The 20,219-nt window shown below is 39.9% G+C and overlaps 1 protein-coding gene and 1 long non-coding RNA gene across 3 annotated transcripts in view; one reads left to right on the top strand and one right to left on the bottom strand.

Moving 5' to 3' along the window:
- LOC129398176 (uncharacterized) overlaps positions 1 to 6,692 on the bottom strand; it is a 526,729-nt gene extending 520,037 nt beyond the window's left edge. Inside the window, exons 1-2 of the long non-coding RNA XR_010112769.1 lie at positions 6,589 to 6,692; positions 4,110 to 4,593 (exon numbers count right to left, since the gene is read on the bottom strand). This is a non-coding gene — a long non-coding RNA (uncharacterized LOC129398176). The remainder of the gene's footprint in view (positions 1 to 4,109; positions 4,594 to 6,588) is intronic.
- SRI (sorcin) lies at positions 3,210 to 18,225 on the top strand. 2 transcript variants are annotated; one of them, XM_003822719.5, is made up of 8 exons: positions 3,210 to 3,364; positions 4,400 to 4,483; positions 6,155 to 6,224; positions 12,416 to 12,459; positions 13,211 to 13,358; positions 13,886 to 13,999; positions 14,773 to 14,831; positions 16,829 to 18,225. In XM_003822719.5, exons 1-8 carry the CDS (start codon positions 3,314 to 3,316, stop codon positions 16,853 to 16,855), a joined length of 597 nt encoding a protein of 198 aa, XP_003822767.1. In that variant the 5' UTR covers positions 3,210 to 3,313; the 3' UTR covers positions 16,856 to 18,225. The 2 variants fall into 2 exon arrangements, with proteins under 2 accessions (XP_003822767.1, XP_054970631.1); XM_055114656.1 differs by having other exon boundaries at positions 14,773 to 14,885; positions 16,019 to 18,225.
- The last annotated feature ends 1,994 nt before the right edge of the window (positions 18,226 to 20,219 follow it).

The following is a 20,219-nucleotide window of genomic DNA, read 5'->3' as shown; positions in this document are numbered from 1 at the left end:
AAAACTGAATAATAGGAATGACAATCGTACCTATTCCATGGGTTTTTATTAAGATTAAGCAAATAAGTAAAATGCGATGAGGATCTGGCATATTTTTATTATTATATATATGTCTGATGGTATTATAAGTTGCCACAATTTTTTCCAGCAAACTAAAGTATTAGCAGCTGACCAATTTGTTAGCAATAATTGTAAGAATTGAATTTGCAACACTCCATTAAAATTCAATTCTTTGTCAGATGAGTAGGTTGCGAAAATTTTCTCCCATTTTGTAGGTTGCCTGTTCACTCTGATGGTAGTTTCTTTTGCTGTGCAGAAGCTCTTTAGTTTAATTAGATCCCATTTGTCAATTTTGTCTTTTGTTGCCATTGCTTTTGGTGTTTTGGACATGAAGTCCTTGCCCATGCCTATGTCCTGAATGGTAATGCCTAGGTTTTCTTCTAGGGTTTTTATAGTTTTAGGTCTAACGTTTAAATCTTTAATCCATCTTGAATTGATTTTTGTATAAGGTGTAAGGAAGGGATCCAGTTTCAGCTTCCTACATATGGCTAGCCAGTTTTCCCAGCACCATTTATTAAATAGGGAATCCTTTCCCCATTTCTTCTTTTTGTCAGGTTTGTCAAAGATCAGATAGTTGTAGGTATGCGGAGTTATTTCTGAGGGCTCTGTTCTGTTCCATTGATCTATATCTCTGTTTTGGTACCAGTACCATGCTGTTTTGGTTACTGTAGCCTTGTAGTATAGTTTGAGGGCTAATATCCAGAATCTACAGTGAATTCAAACAAATTTACAAGAAAAAAACAAACAACCCCATCAAAAAGTGGGCGAAGGACATGAACAGACACTTCTCAAAAGAAGATATTTATGCAGCCAAAAAACACATGAAAAAATGCTCATCATCACTGGCCATCAGAGAAATGCAAATCAAAACCACAATGAGATACCATCTCACACCAGTTAGAATGGCAATCATTCAAAAGTCAGGAAACAACAGGTGCTGGAGAGGATGTGGAGAAATAGGAACACTTTTACACTGTTGGTGGGACTGTAAACTAGTTCAACCATTGTGGAAGTCAGTGTGGCAATTCCTCAGGGATCTAGAACTAGAATTACCATTTGATCCAGCCATCCCATTACTGGGTATATACCCAAAGGATTATAAATCATGCTGCTATAAAGACACATGCACACGTATGTTTATTGCGGCATTATTCACAATAGCAAAGACTTGGAACCAACCCAAATGTCCAACAATGATAGACTGGATTAAGAAAATGTGGCACATATACACCATGGAATACTATGCAGCCATAAAAAATGATGAGTTCATGTCCTTTGTAGGGACATGGATGAAATTGGAAATCATCATCCTCAGTAAACTATCGCAAGACCAAAAAACCAAACACCGCATATTCTCACTCATAGGTGGGAACTGAACAATGAGATCACATGGACACAGGAAGGGGAATATCACACTCTGGGGACTGTGGTGGGGTGGGGGGAGAGGGGAGGGATAGCATTGGGAGATATACCTAATGCTAGATGACGAGTTAGTGGGTGCAGCGCACCAGCATGGCACATGTATACATATGTAACCAACCTGCACAATGTGCACATGTACCCTAAAACTTAAAGTATAATAAAAAAAAAAAATTCAATTCTTTAGCAGTAAAGCAGTAGGAAGATGTCTAAGGACAACTGATATGCCAATTCGTATAGCCGTTTATCCACGAAGCTAATTCTGCAGTACTTAAAAATATTTTATATGCTTTATACTTCTTTCAAACTTGAGTCTTGAGCTTGTACTCAACATTGAGTTCAGCCCTGACATCTACTCTTTATAGTCGGTTACCTCTTTCTGAAGAAACAGGCTTCCAAAGAGAGACCAGGGGACTCATTAGATGTCTCATCTACCTTGATGATTGCTACCTTGATGATTGAAAATAGTAACCTGCTTCCTGAATCAAACACAAAACAGGCAACATGCAGTGTCTTTGCTATGCCACAACAGGGACTATTAGAATTTTTCTCACAATTCGGACTTTGGTTTTCAAAAGGGCTTGCGAGGGAAGTTACACACAAGAGAAAAACAATGAACCGAATGAGGACAATAGCCCACGAATTTAGAATGGAGGAAGCCCGTCCACCACAGCGAAAAAGCACAGTACCACATTGGCGTGTGCTCCAATATTTGTGAAATGTTGATGACCCTTTAAATGTTTCTGTGCAACCTCCACAACAAATACTGTGAATCTTGCTTATTAATGCGTTTCTCAATATGTTAAAATTCAGGAAATCATTAAGTCTAGTCCTTAACAGTGAAGGGCAAGCAATTTTCTGTCATTGAAATTACACAAAACAAAACAAAAAGCTCACGCCTGAATTGCTTCGGACTATTCAACTGGGAGATAGAAAAATATATGAAGTAAAGAAGAATAACCTACATCGAAGTTCCTATCTCTTATCTTCCTGAATACTTACCAGTACACTATTAGTTTGTTCTAAACTTTTCTTATATAAAAAGTAGCTGAATACTTTTAGGGAAATGGATTGTTTTGTCTGAATCATCCAGATAATTCAAACAATTCATTTTCCTAAGAACGATATGGGTGAGTCTGTCCTGCCCGGAAAATGCCCTCTGTCCTACTCAGGACACAAGTCACGCTCAGCTTAAACAGGCAAGGAATTGTCCCCTAGGAAGGAAATACGCCGTTGTCGTTCAATGAACTCTGCAACCAACAGCAAGCCAAACTCTCCCTTGCACACAGTTCGTCAAGTTAATTCTTATTTTCCAAGGGCGCTTTCGTATTTCCATCTTTCAACGACTCCTTCACCCACTGGCACCTAAGGCTTGCCCTAACGCATCCAGCCCCTGCCTCGCGATGGTGCGCTCCGCTTATAATAGCTCCGTCCTGTCCAATAAAGTTGTTTAAAATAAGAAATGTGCCAGATAATAGCCAAGTTCGAAGGAAAAAAAAAAAAAAATTCCTGGGGTGGTGTATTGGTGTTGGAATGTGCCATTAGTTTTGGAGGGAGGAAAGTCCCTGGTGTGAATTGCCTCGCAGGTCGTAGGCCACCACTGGACCTTCAGTCGTGCACTGCATTAGCGCCGTAATGGCAAAGATACGAAGAAGCGCGCAGGCAGGGGAGCCACGGCCGCGCGCACAGGCAAGAGCTGGAGACGGCTGCGGAGCGCGTCCCCCACGCCCGCGTGGTGCGCTCTGGGGCGGCCCCCTAGCGGCAGGGCGGGGCGGGGCAGGCGGCGGAGAGGCCTGGCGCACAGGGCGAGGGCGGCTGCGGCGCAGTCTGCAGCATGGCGTACCCGGGGCATCCTGGCGCCGGCGGCGGGTACTACCCAGGCGGGGTAAGTGCTGACTGCGCGGGATCGCGGCCCAGGCGGCTCCGGGGCGCTAAGAGGCCACCTTGGAGATGCTGCGGCCAGCGGGGTGAGGCGCTGCTGGGCGGCTGCCCGGGCTCCTTCCGCCCTCGGCTTCTCCCTGCGCTCGCGGCCTCGCCCTAGGCCCCTGGGGTTCGGCCTCTCCCCACGTTTCCCCCGTCCCTTCTCCTGGATGGCCCTGCGGGGCCAAGGTGAGGGTGGATTGGGACCCTAGAAGCCCACCCTGCGGCTTCTCGGATACGCGGCGTGAAATCGTGTTAATTGGGTGTTGGCTGACCCCCACGCCACCCCACCCCCGCCTTCTTGGTTGCCTCCCAGAGCAACAACAGTCATTTTATTCTAGAATGATATACCTTCCTCCCTTTAAAAAACAAACAAACAAACAAACAAACAAAAAAACGAGTGAGAAGGGGGACGGAAAAAAAGGGAAAACCTGCTGAAGTAAAAGACCTGTAGGAAGGCAGCCTCGCCGGGCGTCTGGGATGCGCGTTGTCTTGGGAACTGTTTCCGAGACAGGCAATGTTCCCTCGCCACCCACGAGATACAGCCCGGCCAGACACCTTACTCTTCCCTAGGCTACACCCGTCTCAGAATGTTACCAACTCCAGCCTTCCATCGTTCATAAAACGCTCTTAAAATACCATAAATGCTGTAACAACAAAAGGAGAATTTGAAGCCCTGCCATTCATTGGCTTACCTAGTTTGCACTCACCTCAGTAACCTTCAGGTTAATAGGGATTTTAAAAGTTGCTTTACATATGTAGACATCACTTTCACAGCAGCTCTTTATGGTCTAAGTCGCCAGTTTTTAAATTACGGGGTGTGAATGGAAGAGAGGGGTGGAGTGTTGGCAGAGTGTGCCCGGTGGTGGGGAGGTGAGCCTTGTGAAGGGCGGGCAGGCGGGCAGAAGGGCAGTTGTCTGGCCTTGCACAAAAGCCCTCAGTGGTGAAAGAAGAAAACTTGATTCGGCAGAATGACGTGTATGTGTTTCCTGTTTCACAGTATGGAGGGGCTCCCGGAGGGCCTGCGTTTCCCGGACAAACTCAGGATCCGCTGTATGGTTACTTTGCTGCTGTAGCTGGACAGGTTAGCTTTTCCCTTTAATATTAAAGAGCCGTTATTGTCTGCATTTGTGGTAGCTTTTGATATAGTGACACAGAAAAGCGAACTTCCTGTGGTACTGAGTCCCTTTGCTTCTGCAAAACAAAAAAAAAGTTATTTGTTTCTTATTTTAGTTTTTTATTTCTGAATGTTCAGAATAAATGAGGACAAAGTGTTACTCGTATTTATGTGAGTTCAGTTCGAAAGCAAACTTGTGGTTGAATTAAAGGGTCCAGGATGGTTTCAAGCGAAGAAATTCAAGATCTGGTAAATATAAACCCTTGTTTGTACAACTTAAAGACATATATTAGTAATTACATAGCTCGATTCAAATGGGCACTTTCTTTGGGTTGAACTTGATTGCTAATCATTCACCCCCTTAGGAAATATGGTAAAAACCCACCAGCTTCTAAATAAGGAAGTTACTGTTCCCTTCTTAGTATCAGGAAGTTAATCTTGTGAACAATGTAGTTTCTCTTTGATGCAGATGCTGTTACTAGGTCAGCCCCTCCATGTCCTTATTAGGTGTTCTGGCCTGTTGACCCAGAGAAGCAATTAAGGTCAGCTCCCCAAGACCTTTCACTTGTCTGCATTCTGAGTTGTATGACAGGTGCTATCTTACATTGACAGGTGCTATCTTACATTGAGAGAGGACACTTCCCTAGTTCATGAGGTCACTGTGTGCAGTAAATATACTGTTGGTATAACCCAGACATGTCCAGAGGGGATGTTTGTTCTTATGAATTCAACCTAGTCTTGTTTTGACCAAAAGCTAGAAATAGCAAAATCTTAATGTGAAAACTGTAGAATATTATGGGATAAAAAACCTAAGACCACTTTTTAAGGTAGTACTCTAAGAAATACAGCTTAAGAAATTGAATGGAAAATATAGTCTAAAACTGGAAGACCTTCCCCTTAAGTATCTACTTAAACTGTTAATGATCCGTATCTTTGAAACCACAAGACATGGCAAACCTCAAGACTAGCATTCTTAGATTGCCAGTGCCTCCAGCATGTAAGTGACCCCACCTGCTTAGCTTTCAGCAGCCCTGGCCTGTATTCAGCATACCCATTGTCTTTCAAATTGCTGATCTTGCTCCTCATTTATAACTTATAATACCCAGTGACTTGAAGATTTAGGTATTTTATTTTAAAGTCCCTAAAAATCACATATATCTAGTTCTTTCCCAGTTCAGCCAGTGAATGGGCACTGGGAACCTAATGTGAATCTTCCAGATGTATTTGTGCTCTGAAAAAAATGATTCACTATATCATAAGAAAAAGTGACCAAGGAGGTCCTTTTCTGTTTGAACCAAGCCTTCTATTTATTGATGTCTGCTTTGTACCTTGCTCTCTCCACCCCCCTCAAAAAAATATTTTAAAATGTTTAGCTGTAGCAGTTTGCTAGCTCAGATTGAGAGAAGAGTAGTTGCCAAGACAGACTCTTTCTTTCATCATTAAATTACTTTTGGAAGTGGGTTAAGGAAAAGAATGCCCACTTTTGGAAGGCATTCCTTTTAATAAAAAAAAAGGCATTCCTTTTAAATAAAAAAAAGATACTGATTTTCTTTGTTGTTATTGCTTCATTGAATGCTGAAGGTAAACAACTTGAAAGTACAAATCACTATTATGATTCCTCTAATTTTTTTTCAAAAGGATGGGCAGATAGATGCTGATGAATTGCAGAGATGTCTGACACAGTCTGGCATTGCTGGAGGATACAAACGTAAGTTGACAGTCCCAAAGTTTGTCTAAATGTACTCTTGTGTTTCCTATCTTAGCTGTTACTTGTGATTACAGCCTTCAAGAAAACTGAGCTTGTCGGATCTAGCAAAGTTTAGAATTCCGAAAGCTAAAATACAGTACTATTTCAAAATGTTGATTTGAAAACAGTTTTTAAATCACTCCAGGCTGGGCACAGTGGCTCACACCTGTAATCCCAGTACTTCAGAGGCCCAGGCAGGAGGATCGCTTGAAGCCAAGAGTTTTTGGCTGCAGTAATCTATGATTGTACCACTGCACTCCAGCCTGAGCAACAGAGCAAGACCTTGTCTTTAAAATAATAATAATAATAAATTATTCCATCCTACCTGCCAATTTAGTGGATTTCTCAGATTTGGGTTTTGTGTACCTAGAACCAGTGAGACAGTTTGGGTGGCCTCCTTCACAGAGGACAAGGTAGGGTGCTGAAATGGAATCTGCCAGGTCAGGGGTCATTAACTGACATTAGGAACTGATATTTACTGTTATTAGCCAAGAGCCTACTCTGCCCTGACCTGGTGGCACTTAGGGCTTTGAGTTGCTGCCCTGCACCCCTGGTCCCTGAATGGCCTATCCTGCACTCCTGGTCTCTGAGCTTTGGGCATGCTCCTGCTAACATAAGTGGTTGCCATGACATCCCTCAGGTCTTTCCTCTTCCACTTCATAGAATGTATTCAGGCTAAGTGGGAAGTGGCCTTTCTACTTACTGGACCTGCTGCTCCATAATTCAGCCCTTACCCTACCCCTGCCTTTTGAACACTCTGCCATGAGCTGAGAGTAGTTGAAATACTGCAAAGATGCTCCATCCCTGGCAGGGCACAGTGGCTCACACCTGTAATCCCAGCACTTTAGGAGACTGAGGTGGGAGGATTGCTTGAGCCCGGGAGTTCAAGACTAGCCTGGGCAACATAGTGAAACCTTGTCTCTGCAAAAAATTTAAAAATTAGCCAGGCATGGTGGCATGCACCTGTGGTCCCAGCTACTCAGGAGGCTGAGGTGGGAGGATTATACAAGCCCCGGAGGCGGAGGTTGCAGTGAGCCAAGATTGTGCCACTGCACTCCAGCCTGGGTGACAGCCTGTCTCAAAAAATCCAAAAAATTGCTGCATCCCAACTGGGGGCTTCTCATCATCCAACACATATGAAGTGGTTCCTCTTGAAATTAGATCTTGAACATGATAGATTTCCAGGGTAGAGAATAATGTCTTAGTTCAAATACATTACCTGCCAACTTCTTTGCCAGTTGTTAATTGAGACAAAACATCAAATTGAAGACCCAATTTCATGGTTAGCTGTGGATTAAAATGTTCAAACTAGAATTCACAGCTGTGAATTTATAGTGGCCTTTTTAAAAAAACTATTTGACATGGCATGTATTAGATGGCTGTCTTTGAACTCTTTGCATTTGTTTTCATTATCCTTTGTTTTATGTGACTTTAGTATCCTATTACTCTTTCCTAATTGGAGGAATTAATACAAACGAAGAACCTTTCAAGTTCCTGTTATTTAATCTAGTCCTAAACAAAATAAGCACTTTTTGGATTAGGGGATGTTATTCTTTACTGTGTAGGCAGTACATTTAAATTGTTAATTGTTACGCAATTGAGCTGGTAAACAAGGTAGGCCTGCCTATTAGCAGGGTTTATCAAAGTGCAGTGAGATCACAGCATGGCCTGTTATTCTACATCCTTTCAGTAGATGAGGTGTGGCAGATTTTAGAATCTGACTAACAAAATGGGTTGTATATTGTTAGAGAGCAGTCCTTTTAAAATTTCATTGAGAAAGCCACATTTAGTGATGGCCTTAGATCAATGCATTAAAGAGAAAGCATTTCCTGAATCATGGGGCCTATGTGATTGAATCCATTTGCCTACTCTCTGGTGGCCGTACTAAACCACAGAACCATCCTGCCTATGAGGTGTCAGTGTTTTGTAATGCAGATATTATATGGCCATTAGTCTTTTAAACCCAACTTCCAAACCAAAAAGCACAGGTCCGAATTGGATGAGCAGGTGGGATACTCCAGCTCAGAGCCTATGGGCCCTTCTTAACCAGTTTAAAAGGAAGCAGTCATACCTAGAGGTGGAGTTGGTGAGAGAAGTTGTGTTCCAGTCAGTAAGATTGTAATTCAGCTTCTCTTTTTCCCCTGAATTTAGTTGTTCGTCTGTGATAAGGTTGAGAGAAACAGCTGGAGGTAGGGCTTTCCTTCTAGGTCCATTATATTGTATATTTCTGTGAGAAGAAAAGATGTTTGAGGCATTCTAGTAGAATGAACAGAAGAGAAGAAAAAGAGTAAAGGTAAATTACAGCAGAGATTCTTTGGAAATTATTAAAATTAACATTTAATTTAAATAATTTCAAAATGTTGAATTAATAATTTTAATTATAATTTATAGTTATAATTATATGTAGTTACATTTACGTAACTAATATATAATACTTATAATTTTAATTATTTAAAATAGAATTAACACTAATAAAAGCTATATTATTAACAAAATTGAGAAAGAGTTTTCCTTACCAAAACTTATTGGACATCAGCGTTCTAGTTCATTGGAACTGTCTAGAATGGTGTATTTTTTGTTCATTCACTTTTGTTCACTGCCATCTCATTGCCCTTTCAGATCCTTCTCACAAAAGATGACCAGATTCCTGATCTTCCTGATCTGTCCCTCTCCTCCTCAGTCTTCACTAACAGCTTAGAAGGAATTCAGGGTCCTCTGTAATGCACTCTCCCCTGACCAAACATATTTTCTCCCACTCCTTTTGTACTCTTTGAAAGTCATATTGAGCTATTCACTTACGCTTTGCCTGTCCTAGGCCTTCTACTTCTCTCTTTGCTTATGCTGGTCCTTAGCTGTCACCAAATGCCCCCATCATTCTTGTCATTCAAGGCTTGGCTTAAATTCTATGTCTTCCATAAAGTCTTTCTTGATTCTCTTACTGGGAAGGAGCTTCTCACTTCTCAATCCCTTCTGGTACTTTCTGGCCCCTCCATTATAATTCAGCACTCTACCATGATTAGGGTTGTATGTGTATGTGACTTATCTTTTCCTTAGACTGTCAGCTAGGACAGTATGCAGTTTCACAACTGTATCTGCAAAGTTCCTGTTACCCTGAGCCCTGAACATAATAAGTACTTAACAGTGGCTGTTGAGTTAATGAATATGGAAAATTTTCTATGTCAGAAAAATTATAGCCCTGTAGCCTCATTGGCTTTTTGATTTAAGATTATACATTAATTTTTGAGCATTAGTAAAGATCAGAAAATTTTATTCAAAAAACATTCCTTCTTAGACGATCTAAGAGGGTTGTATATATAAAGTGCAGGGCTCTACAGCTTCCTGCGTGGGGGTGAGAACTTGGTGCCATCCATCCATACCAGTGCATTTTTAGTGAATACTTCCTATGAGCTAGGTGCTGGCTCTGTAGCCACAATCAATGCCTGGGTGTTGGGAAAAGCACTGGGATAAGTAAAGAGAGAGGCTGTGGAATCACATAGAATGGGCACATAACCCAGACAGGAGTCAGGAAAGTTTTCCTTGCAGAATTGATACCTAAGCTGAGTAGAAATGAGGCCGACCATGAAGTGAGTGGGATGGGGAAGTTGTGTCCTAGGTTGTTAGAACAGCATGTGCAGAAGACCCAGAAATAGCGTGGTTCAGTCAAGAAATTGAGAAATTCTCCATGAAGATAGTGTACGGGGTTGAACAAGAGTAAGAGATGAGCCTGACTCGCAAAATAAGTGTGTTACCTTATGTGCCAGTTAAGGTGCTTGGACTTTATCCTGAGAGCAGTAGATCACTGATACTGGGTTTTGCATAGGAGAGCACATACTACCCCTGACTGTAAAGACTAATAAATTGGGGGACATGGAAGTAAAACAAGAGTCAGGGATGCCCATTAGGGAGCTGCTGGAATCATACAGGTGAGAGAAATGCTAACTAAGGAGATAGTGGGGCTGGAAATGGACTCTACAGCTGTTTAGAAGGTGATTGATTATTGGTGAAGAGGGAATTGAGGAGGCTCCCAGGTTTCTGGCTTGGGTTACTGCTGAGTGGATGGGGGTGCCATTCATTAAGAGACAGAGAAGCTGTCTGCCTCATAGCCCCTTCAATACCTTCATGTGAGCCCAACACAGTTGGCTCTGCGCTGTGGTTGTCAGGCCGTCCAGAGCAGTTCTTAAACTTGAGCAGCATTGGCATCACCTGGAAAGCTTACAAAAACCAGATTGCTGGGTCATGCCCTAGAGTTTCTCATTCAGAGGTCTGGAGTGAGTCCTGAGAATTTCACCTCTAACAGGTTTCCATGTGATGCTGGTTCAGGTTGAACCAGCTTCTTTAACATGAATATATATCACCTGCACATTTGCTAAAATTCAGCTTCTGATTTTATTGGTGTAGGGTAAGGGCTGAGATTCTGCAGTTCTTCAAGCTCCTGGGTGATGCTAATATGGCTGGTCCAGGAATCACACTTTGAGTAGAATGGTGGTCTCAACCTTGGCTGCTCACTAGAATCATCTGAAAAGCTTTTTAAAAATACAAATACCTGGGTCCCACACTCAGAGTTCCTGATTTAATTGTTCTATGGTGCAGCCCAGGTATCAGAATCTTTTAAAGCTTTGATTCTGATAAGCACAAGTGTGGAGAACTACAGCTCCAGATTAGAGGGACTTCATACCTCCACACAACTTAAAAGTCAGAATGAAGAATCTACCAGCTCTTTCCCAAACTGTAAAAAGTGCTTCCTCCTCCTCTCACCTCAGAGAATATTATCTGTGGATCAAATGGAGATTGAAGGACCAAAATAGAAATAGTCACTAGTCTTTTATTTCCAGTAAAGCATATGCCAAACACAGGAATCTATTAAATGTGTAAAACCTATAGTTTGCACCGTTGGGAGACATTACAGTAATGAGCGCAGTTGTGTTTTAATTTCAGTTTGGTTTGAGAAAAAATATGAAGCTAGAAAGAGCTGTTAAAAATGTTAGTTCTGTGTGTTAACAAGCTTGCAGAATTTATACCAGCTTTTCCCACGTGACCCTTGTCACTTCTGCCATTTAGCGTTATAGCTTCTTTGTACCTGTACAATTTCTTCAGTCATTGATTCCCATTAATTCAATGTAAGAGGTGGTTTTTAATTTCCTAATGCTTAGGTTACCAGTAACCACACCCATTGCATATGCTCTGGTTTGGTTACATAAGTGAGGTACCAAAATGCCCTCATAATACTCCTAAACTGTAGGTAAATTAAAAAGGCTTCTGAATAGTGGCCACCACTGAATTGGTCATGGGGTCTTATCTAGAGTACTCTTATTTAACACATAATTCTAACAACCATATTTATCTGGTTTCATATATAAGCTAAGAGGTCATAGACTATTTGAGGTAGGAGGTTACTGCTCAGTACCTGACATTGAAGGGAAAATAGAAAAACAAGTAATCAGACACAAAATTAGCAAAACCAGCAATTTATAGTCATTTATGAGTAGGAACAAAGCAACCCTGACTTCCCACCCACCACGTTGGATATAATACATTATGGTTCATTATGGTGACTTGAACTCGCTATATTACAGTTTCAAAGCAAGCAAGTATGAACAGTACTATGTAATACTTTTTTTTTCTTGAGATGGAGTCTTGCCCTGTCACCCAGGCTGGAGTGCAGTGGCATGATCTCAGCTCACTGTAACCACCTCCTCCCAGGTGCAAGCAATTCTCCTGCCTCAACCTCCTGAGTAGCTGAGATTACAGGTGTGTGCCACCAGGCCTGGCTAATTTTTGTATTTTTAGTAGAGACGAGTTTTTGCCATGTTGGCCAGGCTGGTCTCAAACTCCTGACCTCAGGTGATCCGCCTGTCTCGGCACCCCCCAAAGTGCTGGGATTACAGGCGTGAGCCACCATACCCGGACTATGTAATACTTTTTAAAAGGAATTCTGTCAAAGTTATTTAAATCAAATTTGGGTTCCTAGCAAAAAATCTTCTTTATGGAGAAAAGGCTACTTTGAAGTTCCATATGATTAGTCACACGTAAATTGATAGCATATAAAAATAAAAGTGTATAATAATCATATTTCTAATTAATTTGAATGTATCCAGTGTAATGTGAATTTTTGGATTTGTGTTAATATGTATGTACTTTTCTTGATTTAACAGCTTTTAACCTGGAGACTTGCCGGCTTATGGTTTCAATGCTGGATGTATCCTTTACCTTGATTGTTGTCTAGAATAATTTTTTCTAAAATTCTAAAGGAATTCATCTTAGAATTAATATCTAGTAAACACAAAGTAATAAATGATCACTAAAAAGCTTTCTGAAATAATTAGCTTCTATTATAGGGTGGAATTTGGTGTGAATAAAGGAAGAAAAGAAGTTTAGTAAACAGAATGTTGTTCAGGAATTTAAGGAAACATCAGAGTATTATAGAACAAGTACAGAGTCCAGAGTGTCAGGACAGCTTTTTTTCTTTAACATTGATTCCTCTGCAAGTGATGGCATTTTTCACATCCCAGTTGTTGAACTGAGTTTAGGTAGTGCTGACTATCCAGTGCATTCCATCCCACCTCATTTGTCTGGGGGGACTAAACAAGGGAATATTAGTACCAGAGATGATGCTAGGACAGAAGGGCAAACAGCATAGCCTGAAGCACCCACAAAGTACAGCCTAGTTCCAGTAACAAGACCGCTTTTTATAAGTGGTTCACAATGGCAACACTATTTCCTTATAATCAAGTCATGTAAGTTATCTTTTCCCCACAGTAAAAATTGGCACTTGAGCTTTTTCTCCATAGCCCCTTTCTATTTTTAAATCATTAATTTTACATCATACCAAGAATAATCTACAATAACTTTTTTAGCCATTGAATATTGAATTCCCCTTATCCTTGATCTTTCATTTAATCCTTAGAAAATATCGCAAAATACAGCTCTAATCCTTGATTACAGTTCAGAGAGATATGTCTGGCACAATGGGTTTCAATGAATTTAAAGAACTCTGGGCTGTACTGAATGGCTGGAGACAACACTTTATCAGTTTTGACACTGACAGGAGTGGAACAGTAGATCCACAAGAATTGCAGAAGGCCCTGACAACAATGGGTAGGTATGGCTTACTAGAACTCTCCATTCATTGGTAGAAGTAAGTTGATTTTTATTTTTAAAGCTAGGCTGGGTGCAGTGGCTCACACCTGTAATCCCAGCACTTTGGGAGGCCAAGGAGGGTGGATTGCCTGAGCTCGGGAGTTCGAGACCAGCCTGGGCAACACAGTAAAACCCCGACTCTACTAAAATACAAAAACATTAGCTGGGCGTGGTGGCATGCACCTGCAGTCCCAGCTACTCGGGAGGCTGAGACAGGAGAATCACTTGAACACAGGAGGCAGAGGTTGCTGTGAGCCGAGATCACACCACTGCACTCCAGCCTGGGCGACAGAGTGAGACTCACTCTCGTAAATAAATAAATAAATAAATAATTGCTACCTGAAGGCAGTTTCTGTTTTCTTAGAAATTGTGTGTGTTCATAATTAATATGAGTCTGCAGTCTTATAAAATAGTGCTTGATTATTTTATTTTTTAATGAGCTTCTGCAATCCTTTAACCTTTTTACTGGATGGCTTTTCTTTTAGGATTTAGGTTGAGTCCCCAGGCTGTGAATTCAATTGCAAAACGATACAGCACCAATGGAAAGATCACCTTCGACGACTACATCGCCTGCTGCGTCAAACTGAGGGCTCTTACAGGTGAGTTCTATAAGGTCGTGTCATCACCACAAGCCAAGACACAGTTTTTATTACATTTCATCTCTCAGTGCTTCTCAACTTTTATTCTTCCCAATTTTTTTCTTGCTTTAGTAGTTTTTTTCAGATTACTATTAAGCATATCTGGCAAAATAATTTTTTGGTTTTTTTTCCAGAATTTATTTTAGATTAGTAAGTAATCTGCCATTAAAATAAACAATTAAATTTTACTAAAATGTTCTAAAACACAATCAGCTAACTTGTGCATTTTTGATCAGATAATAATGAATTTTTCCCCAGAATGTGAAATATTTGGAAAGAGTGAAATTAAAATAAAATCCTTTTCTATGGGGCAGAGCTGAAATGGTAGAGAAACTGATTACAGCCCATTTGTTATATTGGGGACTCTTTATCTGTTTCTTAAGCAGTATCTTTGTTGTTAAGAAGCTAGAAATTCGGTGCTTTTATCACAATGAAGTAATGGCCATGGAAGTTGCACAGCTTTTACTGACTTTGGGTAAGGTATTTTCTCCAGATCTAAAAAAACAAAAAAACAAAAAACACAGCTGGCCAACTTCTGCCTGTTACTTTGTTGCATATTAAATCTTTTACTATTCATATAGTTGGCTTCTTTGCTTTGGTCTTTTGTTTATGTTAATTGGTTGCACAATTTAAATGTTACTGCAATGTGAATTCAATGCCAAAATAACTAACTTTTATGATTTTAGAAAAACCATTTAAAGAAAAACCATAAATTTTACTGTGTTGTTTTACAGACAGCTTTCGAAGACGGGATACTGCTCAGCAAGGTGTTGTGAATTTCCCATATGATGATGTAAGTCTTAGAAATTAAGAGATACAGTAGATGAAAAGGATGTACACCAGATGGGTATCCCTTTGAAATTAGCTGTTAAGAATATCTTAAGGATGCCAGAGACATAAGGGATTCAAAAGTTAGAAAGAGTTATCATCCAGAATTTATTAATTTCATTTATTAGTCTTAACTATAGTGAGACCATGGTTTGATTTGCATTCAGAGACCTGGGTTCAAGACCCAGCTTGTTGTATTTATTAGCTGGGTCACGGAGGTTTCTTAATTGCTGTGACACTATATGAATAAAGAAGATGTAGTAGTAATGCCTTTTTCACTGAGCCATTGTAAGATTTCTATTAGAAATGCCCTTCAAAAACACTATGCAGATATACTATCTGCTTTTGTCTTCTGTAAACAAATCATGTCAGTCACTGAGAATAGATAACAGCTCAATAGCTTTGCATACCTATGTTCTTCGTTGAGGGCATAAGGCAGGCACCAACTTAAATCACAATTTTTTTTTTTTTTGAGACAGAGTCTCGCTCTGTTGCCCAGGTTGGAGTGCAGTGGCGCAATCTCAGCTCACTGCAACCTCCACGTCTCGGGTTCTAGCGATTCTCCTGCCTCAGCCTCCTGAGTAGCTGGGACTATAGGCATGTGCCACCATACCTGGTTAAGTTTTTTTGTATTTTTAGTAGAGACGGGGTTTCACTGTGTTAGCCAGGATGGTCTCGATCTCCTGTCCTTGTGATCTGTCCGCTTAGGCCTCCCAAAGTGCTGGGATTACAGGCGTGAGCCACTGCTCCCGGCCAAATCACAATTTAAAACAAGTTATTTACTAAACAGCCACACTAAACAAGGGTAGGGTAAGGCCATGTAATCAGTGTGAACATAACCTAGTGCCATCTTTGATGGCATTAGCTGGATGTATATAACAAAGCTAGAGAGATTGGTTACTTGTTTCTTCAGTTTTTGCTCAGCCATTGATTTAAAAACAAAAAACGAAACAAAACAAAAACTTGTAGAATTGAAATGACTGTAATCACTGAATATTCCATTCTCCATTACAAAATATAAGATGCATGTATTTTTGGTTTAGCAGCTGCTACAGTTATAAGTACACTTTTAAAAGCTTAGTATGTGTGTGTGAATATGCTTATTTTACCTGCTTAAGGGTGTGTTCTCTTTAACATGCGTTAACTTCTTAGTTGACAGTCCCCTTGCTGTTTCTAAAGATCAGAAGGCTGCCTGGGGAATGGAAAGAAAGACCATGGGCTTTGACTTCAGATGGGGCTACTTAAAAGATTTCTAAACATCCTGATCCTTATTTTCCTTTTCTCTAAAATAGGGATAATCACCTTGACCTTGCAATAGAGCTGCAAGGGTTGGCAGTGCACAATACCTTAGTAGTGTAGGGAACACTGATAGAGCAGAATCTATTGCTTTATGTTTAGCGGGGAAGCCAACATTTCACAGCAGATACTGGTATTTCTAATCTCAGGTATCTGAAGGCTTAGCTGTTCTGTTTCTGTGCATACATACACTTGCATGCTACAATTTATTTTAATAAAGCAGATTTTAAGGCAATAAACTGTTTAAGGTGTTCCATTAGAGTAATGGGGTAATACTGTGCGGTTTGGAAATCCCCACGTAATACAACAGTATAAACTCCAGTTGTTTGTGTTTGTGGTAAGTGTCTTTGACCACGGCCATTTCTAGTCTTGGATATTATTTGGAATTTAAATAATTATTCAAATAATTATTTAAATTATTTATCCATTGAAGTTATATCTGCTTTCTCTAAGAAGTTTTGATGTGAGAAACCCTATGGATTTTATATTAGACTGCTTCCCTAAAAAAAAGGAAACTTTTCCATCTATCATTTACTCATATCTTAGAAAGTTGTAGGGGTTGTTTTACTCATGTTCAAATTAGAAAACCAAATGTAAGCTGCCAGAAATAGGCTGTGCCGTATAAGTGCTTTGAGGTCTGTCATATAACGCTGATTTTTCTTTCAGTTCATTCAATGTGTCATGAGTGTTTAAATCAAGAGGAAGCTGCATGAATGTAATCAACATTCCAACTGGAGCTCTCCTTTGCTTGTCCTCTTTGCCTTCGGTAATATGTATAAACTTACATCACGACTTTCTCTCAACAGCTGTTGTAAAGTTTATTACTTTATGTACAACTGAAGTTTTGTGTTAGTTTTGATAATAAATTCTTTGGAACTTTAATAAGATCTAGTCTGTTACACCATTTAGAACTTTCCTGAGCCATTATCAGTCATGCCTTATTTTCTTGCTAAAACTCTATGTAAATTTAAGTATGCAAAATGTTTAAGTCACATTATTTATTTTTCATTGTGAGACACTAAAAACTGTTAATCAGACTACAGCTGTTATCTTTCCTCTCCTACAAAGAATACTCCACACATAAAAACTTAGGTAAATGACATAGACGCACTTGGGTGAAATAAAACAACAAAAAAGGTAATCCAGTAATCCATGTCAGGATTCACCTTAGTAGAAGTTTAGCACAGGCCCTTCAAAACCTGTTGAATAATTTGATTGGCAAATACTATCTGTCACCAAGTCCCTTTTTGTCATCTATTTAAACCTTTGTTAACTCTCCTTAAAAATCTTGTACATTATAAGCTTAACTATATAAAAAGAAAATTGATAGAAAAAGACTAAGGGAATATATGAAAATATTAACAATGTTTATTTTGGATTAATGGAATTCTAGATGACTTTAATTTTCTTTATATATTTCAGTATTTTTCAGATTTTCTATATGCTTTCCTTTTAAAATCAGATTTTAGTTTTTAAAATACTGATACATCCATTTTGATATACCATGTATTCACACTTTAAAAAATATACATAGCAGAGTATTGGAAAGTATGTACCAAAACATTGATCTGGCTACCACTGGGAGTCAGGATCATGAGTTCATCTTCTTCCTTCTTACTGCTTTTCCAAACATTCTCCAGTAAGCAGGTACTACATTTATAATGGAAGGAATTTTTAAAAAAATTTTAAGCTGTACACTTTCAAGTAAGATCTGAATTCTAATGCTGGCTTGTGCCTCTTACTATGTGGTTTGGTCATTATAGATAATGCCAAGTTTCAGTTTCCCCATCTTTGAAAAGGAGATAATATGTTATCTCTTGGGAGTAGTTCTGAATATGAAGTGTGTTGATACAAGAAGCACTGACAATGTTTCTGTTTCTTAAATTTAAAACTGGCCTGGTTTGCCTTTTTTATCAACAGAGCTTAACAGATAAAAAATGAAATTAGTCTATTTTCTACTTGCCAGCAGAGTATCTGTCTTATTTTAGGATGCAGTGTGAAACTTACCATTCAACTGAACAACTAGTTGTCAACTAATGGAAATAAAACATTTTCTCTAAGCATCTTTAGCCTCATTTCACTATTAATTTTTAAAAATATTGTTAAAATATATATTATTCAAACCTAACATATAACTATGGCAAGTTAGTTAGCCCAGGTTACATATCAGAATGTGAAGCAGCCTGCTATATATTACACAGTGACTATAGATTGCATCTCCATATATTGTCTGTGAGGCCACAAAGCTCTGCTTGAGTCTGGGCTATCTAGAAAAGGGCCAAAAAGGGGCTCAGAGGATTAGGAGGCAGGGAGCTCACCTTCAGTGTCCTAGCACCTGCTGTTTGGTTTCAACTCACCAGGGTCCTCTGAGGAAATCATAGTTTAAGGAAATGGTAATTTCCTGGTTGAGGATAAGCAGTAGAGAAGGCCCTTGCTGAAGGATATGGGCCATATCTGAACAAGTCCCAAGGTGTGCTGCATCAATTGTGGTTCTGAATTGGCTTTGGGGTGAATACAAAAGCATCCCTCTGACATTATATTAGTTTGTTTGCACACTGCTATAAAGACATTACCCAAGACTGGGTAATTTATGAAGGAAAGAGGTTTGACTCACAGTTCCACATGGCTGGGGAAGCCTCAGGAAACTTATAATTATGGCAGGAGGGGAAGCAGGCACCGTCTTCACAAGGCAGCAGGAGATGGAAATGCAAGCAGGGAAGTGCCAGATGCTTATAAAGCCATCAGATCTCATGAGAACTCACTATCACAAGAACATCATGGGGGAAACCGCCCCCATGATCCAATCCCTTCCCTCCCTCGATGTAAGGCTTACAGGTCCCTCCCTGGACACATGGGGATTACAATTCGAGATGAGATTTGGGTGGGGACACAGAGCCAAACCATATCAGACATCATTCAGTTAATTCCGTTTTAATTATTGATGATACCTCAAAACGAATCTCTTTATCTCCTCCCCTTCTGCTTTCACCCATTCTTTCCAAAAGCATGCAGCATAGTTTTCAGTATGTCCCTGCAGTTAGAAAAAGTTTCCTTCCCGTTGACAAATTTGATGTATTCATCTCCTTTAATTACAGCCAGTCTTCATTACAAGTGAAATCTCCCGTTGCCTTATTTCTATTTTATGTTGGGTTGTGTTTAATTCATTGTATACTTCTAGTGTAGCCTCACCCACTACTTTACTTTAAAATTATTTCCTGGTCTGTTTACTTTTTCTTAAAGAATCTAGTTGGAGCGTGGTAAAGCTGTGAGCTCAAGCTTGAATACTTCAACTATTTGGAGAATTAAGCTCATCAAATCACCCTCATTAGGATTTAATTTTATTTTGGAGATGTGTGCTTTACTCGTGTTTCAAGAGATCCATGATTTATGAAGTACTTTCAACACATTTCGTGCACTTCCATAGGAATGTGGCTGCTAGAGACCTGGTGCTTCCTGGGGATAGTTGGCGTAGATTTGCACCACAGTAGTCATATTAAATTAAAGCTCTTGCTTCTACTGAGCCAAATTGGAGTTTAGACTGTCCTTCAGCATGATGTTCCAGGTGGTACCATCAAGTCCGTGAGCTGGCTGCCATCTGTGAACTAGACTTTGCTTTGGCTCAGCCAAGTTACTGTTTCAGTGTTCATCTAAATGACTTATTATATGACTAAAATATTATAAATGCAAGAAATGGAGCTATGTGTAATCACCATAAACTTTTAAAATCTCATACTAAATGTACAAACCCTTCATCAGTGACTTCCTTCTCTTTTTCTCACATTAAAACAATACCTTGACTACTTATAACTTATTAACTATGCAGCCTATGAACAGATGGCAAGGACCCCGCAAATGCCAGAATAATGACGGGTAGGTAAAATGCCTGCCTGGAAGATGAAAAAGCCAGGGTGGAACAGTTTTTAGGCAATGAACTCATGAGCCCATCCTAGGCTCAGTGCTTTAGAATGCAGCACAGGTGACCTTATTAACTAAGCACCACTGCCTGGTCTACAGGACAGGATATAGGAAATTGATCCTCACTAGGGTGAGAGAGGAA

The sequence above is a fragment of the Pan paniscus genome, chromosome 6, assembly GCF_029289425.2.
Source record: "Pan paniscus chromosome 6, NHGRI_mPanPan1-v2.0_pri, whole genome shotgun sequence".
NCBI classification, from domain to species: domain Eukaryota; kingdom Metazoa; phylum Chordata; class Mammalia; order Primates; family Hominidae; genus Pan; species Pan paniscus.
Note: the sequence above shows the minus strand (reverse complement) of the source record. Positions and strands in the feature narration are given on the sequence as shown.